Raw genomic sequence first — 6,944 nt, forward strand, 5'->3', positions numbered from 1 at the left:
CAATAAAAAGTACGCAAAAGTAAGAATTACAGTTGCAAGTCACATCCAATCAAAAAATTGCAAAACTGTCCACTAGAATATTAGAAATTATGCGTTAAAAATTTCTTCTAACTGAGAAAAACAGATGGAACAATTTTATAATCCTCACTCATTTATAATTATCATGTTTTCTAAACATTCATTGCTTCAAATATTGCTTTTTCATTGTCAAAACACAGCTTTTTATTACATGTCCTAAACTTTTGGTAGAAATGTTCATACAACTTTATACGCAATGAGAAGAAGAAAAACAAGAAGAGTACGGAAAGAGGCATTCCTACGCCGGGTTCATTTGTACTAACTTTTATTTGACAAATAAAAAGTATCCATTACAAATAATTGTAAACTGTATATCTTATAATATAATAATACACACATCGTGATAATCCCTCTCTCTCTCTCTTTATCGTACATTCATCTATTTATCTCCATTTGAATTGTTGCTCAGGCATACCACTCTCTCCCTCTGTCACACCCTCCCTCGACCCTTCCTAGATCATAATTAAAAAACCTTTCTTCTCTCGGTAAGCGCGCATACACAGACGCACACAATAAACGCACCAGTTTCATTCCTACCCACGCATCATTTCGTGTGTATACCGTATGTATGTACGTATATATATATATTTATTTATATATATATGTATTTATGTATGTATGCATGTATGTATCTCTGTTGCCTGTTCTTTCGCATAAACCTTATCAGATAAATCGGCCTCGAGGTCAATGGAAAAATTATTCAAACTCCGTGGAAAATAAATTTTCTGTCGACGACTGGCAATTTTAATCCACCGACGATTACAAGGATAAGAAAAAATAAAATATTAAAATGCATGAACAAAAGAAAATGCGTCAAGTCTTAAATCTACGTAATGCAGCTCTGCTAATTAAAGATCCGAATGATTATTTATTAGAATATTTTCCGTTTCTCTCGAGGTCGCGAAATAGACGGTACGATCGATCGCGGATCGAGCGAAAATGCACGCGTCCCTCGTTACGAGGGCACGCGCGGACGTAAAAAAATTCCGTTTTCGTATATTCTTCCCTTGTTTCGATATCCCAGTGAACAGGGGGTGGACCGACGGAAAGGAGGAGGGGGAGGTGATTTCTCTTACGGAACTTAAGAAAATCGTGTCGTTCGATCGGATGCGTTAAAAAAATGCCCTTCGCAGCGTCGTCGAATCCTGATCGCGGATCCCGACGATTTCGCTTGGTTATCTCTACCGTTGTTTCGTCAGAAGGCTAAGTGTTTAAGGGATGGAGAAGAGAGAGGGGTGGGGGTGCGATTTCCTCGTCAAGGAAGGGAAATAGGACGAGTTCAAGTCGGAACTTAAGGGCGGCTTGTTCAATTCTCTTATATCCATTTTTTTTACTCTCTTCGAAATCGGTTTTTCATCCCCTAAAAAGAATACTCGTCTTTCCATGCCATGCAATTTAGAAACGCTTTAAGAAACTGATCGACGATGAGATTTTTAATTGAAATTCTATACACCGTGCACGGAAACAGACGAAAATATTCTTTTTCAGAAATCGAATTCGATGTTTGGTAAATCCCTAGCTTAAACTCTGAATCGCGATAAAATTCCGTTTCTCCTTTCCTTCCTTTATCCTACGTCAATGATCGCAAGGTACAAAGAGATCCTTCTCTCGCGTGTAACAGTACTACTCGCCGCCTTTTAAAAGTCCGTAAGTCCATCGACGCGCACTTTACAACTCAAACTCTCTTGCCATGAATAGTTTGAAATTCGCAAAAATAGGTAATCGATTTCCTTTGTAAAATTTTATTTACAATCGATTAAAATAAAATTGAATCCTTCCAAATCCGGGTAAATGAAACTCAATATGTACATCGAACGTGACAAAAGAATTATAAAGTCGTGATTCCTTGCATAAAAAGCCTTCTAACTAAAAAAAACATAATCATAATTCAAACAGCCCTTTTAAATGCTTCGGCAATTATGAAAAAATCTTCAAAAGGAATTCTCAAGCTTCATCGAAAAATTCTGTATCAAAAAGAATGTTAATGCACTCGACTTATTACTAAGACATGAAATCGAAACTGTGTCACATCGCCGGGATTTTAATCGTAATCAAATGACCAAGAATAGCGCGATAAATGGCACTTGGCGAACTGAGATTACGCGTATCGGATTGACAACGAATGCGGCGCCTGGACTGGACTTAAAAGCGTTTTTACAGAATGGCTCCCGTTCGTTTATTCTATCACTTTCTAAGAGACGCAGCATTGTCAGGCTTCGTTGCAAGTATCTTTCTTTTGATTCAACAATCGTCTGTATTATAGCAATATTCACCGATGGTTTCGCGTCCTTAATAGTTTGGCCTATCACTTTCTAATAATTAGAATTCTTACACGCTTAACAGTTACGCTACGTTACAATTAATGCAAAAATTACTCTTCTTAAACGTACGAGGGTTGTTAATAGTAATTATAATTAAGGGTAATCGTGTCGGTAGAGGCGATGGTTGGGTAAAGGAAAGGGAAGTGTAATTAGTGATTCCTTCTCTTATTCTCTGTTTCTGATTTCCGTCGTATATACAAAAAGTCTTTTCGCGTAACTATTATGTAATGATTTCGATTCGCTCGTCATTGTTTCTTTTTTTCTGTGTGTTTGATTCGCCTGACGACTTCTCCCTTCCTTCGATGCTGCTAAATTTATTTTTAATGATCTTCATAGCTCGTTAATCTTAAATTATTTTGAAATCCCGATTACAAGCAGTAATTCAGGCAACTGTTCAGATTACCGTTTCGTAATAATTCCGCAGCGAGATATCGAAGAATACAGAAATATGTGCGCATCAACAGTGATTTCGATGTAAGTTAAGATTCAACGAAAAAGAGGTAAGATAGCAAAAATGAAAGTAAAACGAAAGAAATATAAAAGGATTATATCAAAACTCGTCCAGAGCCATGGAAAAGCGCGTGATCCAAAATGTTTTCGAGAAAAAAACAACTAAAAAAAAAAAGAAAATAGGTATGGGAAAAATGCGTGAGATCGAGAAACGATCCTCAGCCGTAAAAATAACGCTGTTCTTTGGCCTTCCTTAGACGAGGAGGCCTGGTTTGTCGCCTCCTCGAATGCCAATTTCGAGTTTCTCGACGTTGTGAAAAGCAGTCGATGGGTCCGTAGTACAACAGTGGATTAGAAATAGTTCGTAGAATTATTAACCGCCTCTCCTTGTTCTTTGTTCCGGCCGATCAGCGTTCGCTGTTCTCGTTTCTTCTCGCAAAGAGAAACAGCAGACGTTCCATATTTCTTTTCTGTTTCTTGATAATGAAAAAAAGGCTTATGAGCTCTCGCTTTTCAATCGGTCTTCACATTTCACGCGAAGAAGTATCCCTAAAAAAATTATAAACGCATCTTTGGCTCCCCCCGAATGCTCCCTTCGTAACACCATTTTAGTAATGGTCTGCATTCTCGTGTACGCTGTAACAGAAAACAGCATAAAACGCACTGGATTAGAACAGAGCTGACCGAACATCATTCGAGACTAATATAACAAATTTTATCCTATTTATATTTAATTTACAATTAGAATTGCGCTTCATTTATGTTATCTCACACGTACAAATAAAAGCAAAGTTAAAGACAATGATAAAACGCACTCATTCAAACACTCACAGGACGCAGGGAGGTTTCAGGCGGTTTTGTTTATTTCAGCCACAATTAGTATTTCGGTTTTCATTTACAATTTAAAAGCTAGAAGAGGAGAGAAGATCACGCAGTTCGAGAGATCGCTGGGTGTAAGGCCGCAGAGCGGGGTTTCACACGTGTTAGTTTCCAATAAAGCAGGAGGTGTTCACGGGAAGAGAAGCCGACGATCGCGAACGCCTTTGTAGGATGATTAGTGATTCCTTGTTATATCGAAAGTAGAACAACAAAATCACTAGTCTTCCATGCAACGGCGCTCGATTTCCCTTTCGCCCAACTGGCCGAGACATTGCAGACGAATCCTCCGACTCCGTCACGGTCCATTTCCTTCACCTCGGCTCTTTTTTTTTCTCTAACACTCCTTTTTGTTAGTCGCAGCGTTTGGTTAGTTCCTCGTGCGATGCGACCGCAAGCGGATTATGTTTTTTTCTTCTTCGATGATGCGATTCCTGATCGTTCGCGATGACTCAACAGGAGCCACGAAACAGCGAGCAAGTCAAATATTTAAACAATCAATGTACATTTTATCTTTAATTAAAAATAGCAATTGGTAAAATTCGCTGTTTCATGGCTCGTAAGCAGAGATTGTTAATGCACGGTCGGGTGGAGAGGCTTGTTGACGTTTTGTTGCACAATTTCTGATACGAAATTTATCAATCGATTAACAGAAATATCCTCTTATCCCCTGAACGCTGACCAGTTTTATCGAGAAAGTAATTTTTATTCGTAACAGGCATTTGTTCAACTGTTTGAATATCTTCCATTGAATTGAAAAAGTCGATGCGTTCACGGGCTAACAGCGTGGAATCTCTCCCACGGTAAAAAGCGAGATCAATACTATGATAGATACGGGGCGCGTGTTTGCGCATTAGAAGCTATCTATCGTAGAGAGACAGAGGCGTGTTTGTACAGAAGCTTCGCGCTTTGCACGCACGAAATTTAGCTCGCTGTCGCGATTAAAAACAAACTCGCAGGATTAAATGAACGAACAATGTCCGCAGAGATGTAAACGTCGGAAAATGTTAATTACACATATGTTAATCGCACATTTTGTTAATTCGGCACTCGCCGCATGTTAAAATAAATAGTATATATTGTAGATTGTAGGATGGGCGAATAAAACAAGACAAGAGATGAACTGTACATGTTATTTATTCGGCGATCAAAGTTCGACTGACCGGTTCGCACAAAAAGCAACGAACCTTTTTGGAAAATGAATATCGCCAAGCTAGATGGTAGCTCGGCCGCAGCGATGTCTGTCACGTAACACGCGCCCGCTTCAGATCGCTTCCGAAGGGCGACAATGTCAGCGTCAAACATTACATACCTGACAGTCTACAATATATAATACGATGTAAAACGTACCGTGACAAGTTAACAATAACGGAGTGCAGCAATTACCTTTGTTGAAGCAGGTACTGAGCCATCTGGATCTGATTGGGTAACCCGGTTATGGTAATAATGCGATCGTTGCTGCCGGGCAATGGTTCGTCTATAGTGATCCCGGCGCAGCTGTCCGATCTTATTTTACGGATTCTGGCGCCACCCTTGCCGATTATAGCTCCCGCAAGCTGTTAACAGAAAGACAATCGAGCTGTCGTTTAAAAGACGAAGAATTGTTTGATACGATTTTACAGAAGCTTAAGCTAGAATAGCTCAGCTAAATAAAATAAGAATCGTTGACATTTAGAAGTTGAAGACTTATTTGACGGAATTTTGAAACTCAGTTAATCTAAACTAAACGAAATACGAACGAATTGTTTTGAACGCGAAGAGAGAAAAGAAGTTTCTACTTACATCTTTAGGAATGGTGACTTGAGTGCTGGTCTTGTTTCCACCCATGTTGCCCTGGTTTCCTTGATTGTTGCCACCCATAGGTGGGCCGCTCATTCCCGAGTTAGCACCGCCACCCAAACCGTTTGGCGCGCCTCCCTGCATACCCCATCCATCACCTGCGTAAAACAAAATCATTGCACGATGATAGATCTTCCCCAAGCCAAAGCAAACCGACTCGCTCGACGGATCCCATTTGTACTAAACCAACTCCTCGGAAAGATTCATTACATCGCGTTCAGTTAAATTTAAACATCAGGACGTCGTTTATTCAAGCCTCGCGTGTCGAAATTTATTGAACAAGTTCAGAGATTTCGCGAATTATTGCAGAATCACTATTTGCAGGTAAATTGCTCTCTCAATAAACGACCGCAGCTTGCCATTGTATCCCTTAAATTTACACGACTTAGCATATTCGACTAATCGTTGGGAAATCGTCTAATCCATACGCGGAGTAATTGAAATCGATATAATCCGTAGACGCGACAGAAGCCAGGGAGTACTGCTAAGTCAAACTCCTTACCATTGTAATTTCCAGCGGCGTAGGGTGGCGGGCCACCCCTGTTGCCTCCGTAGCCGCCTCTGCCACCGTCGTATCCACCGCCTGCGCCGCCACCCCCGCGAGAATTGCCTCCGTAGCCGCGATCCGGTGGTCCACCGGACATTCCACCGCCCCCGCCGGCACCTCCACGCGGTCCACCTCTTGGTGGTGGCGGAAAGCCGCGGTTCATGTCGCCTGGTCCACCGGAACGATTGTCTCGTCGGGGTGGCATGCCTCCGCCGCCGCCACCTCCGCCGCCACCGCCACCGCCTCCGCCACCGCGGCTACCTGGACCTCCGAATCCACCGCCTTTTCCTTGACCACCGTCACCGGAACCATAACCACCGTAATCATCCGCGTAGAAGTCATCGAAGTTGTGCGGGTCGTAAGGATTGTTCACACCTTTCAACGGCGACTGGAACAAAAATGTTTCTCATTAACATCTCCCATCGCGATTTATATAATTATTATACAGGATGAATCACGAATCGTAGAAATTACTCTTTTATTAGCAGTCTAATCGAAAATGTTTTTATCAGGTTTTACACGGTTTCCAGAGAATTTGACATGATTATAAAAGATTATTTTTCAACTCTTTCTTTAATGTTTTCTCAAGGTCACTTTTAATTTCTCTACTGATCGTGATTCATCCTGTATTTAGTCAACGAGAAATCGGATTTAGTTTCATTACTCTTAGGGGATGAAACATGATTTTTATTTTAGTAGCTTAGTTTTGTATATTTTTAGTTTATCAAATGTTGGTATATAAAAACAGAGGTGAAGGCCGAGGAGTTACAGTATTATGAATTAGAATGTAAGAAATATTGTAAAAGTAGAAGGTTTAATAAATAAATAAAATA

The 6,944-nt window shown here is 40.5% G+C and overlaps 1 protein-coding gene across 4 annotated transcripts in view; it reads right to left on the reverse strand.

Annotated features, from left to right (window-relative positions):
- Positions 1 to 326: 326 nt before the first annotated feature.
- HnRNP-K (Heterogeneous nuclear ribonucleoprotein K) overlaps positions 327 to 6,944 on the reverse strand; it is a 65,240-nt gene continuing 58,622 nt past the window's right edge. For 3 of the 4 annotated variants that reach the window (XM_018020746.2, XM_026811690.1, XM_026811692.1), the window contains exons 9-12: positions 6,067 to 6,499; positions 5,508 to 5,662; positions 5,112 to 5,281; positions 327 to 3,485 (exon numbers count right to left, since the gene is read on the reverse strand). In XM_018020746.2, coding sequence (XP_017876235.1) covers positions 3,458 to 3,485; positions 5,112 to 5,281; positions 5,508 to 5,662; positions 6,067 to 6,499 — 786 coding nt within the window. In that variant the 3' untranslated portion in view covers positions 327 to 3,457. Of the gene's footprint in view, positions 3,486 to 4,844; positions 5,046 to 5,111; positions 5,282 to 5,507; positions 5,663 to 6,066; positions 6,500 to 6,944 lie in introns of those variants that run through there. The other variant, XM_026811691.1, reaches the window with a different exon arrangement.

Source organism: Ceratina calcarata, unplaced genomic scaffold, assembly GCF_001652005.2.
Source record: "Ceratina calcarata isolate Rehan_Ccalc_2016 unplaced genomic scaffold, ASM165200v1 scaffold233.2, whole genome shotgun sequence".
NCBI lineage: Eukaryota > Metazoa > Arthropoda > Insecta > Hymenoptera > Apidae > Ceratina > Ceratina calcarata.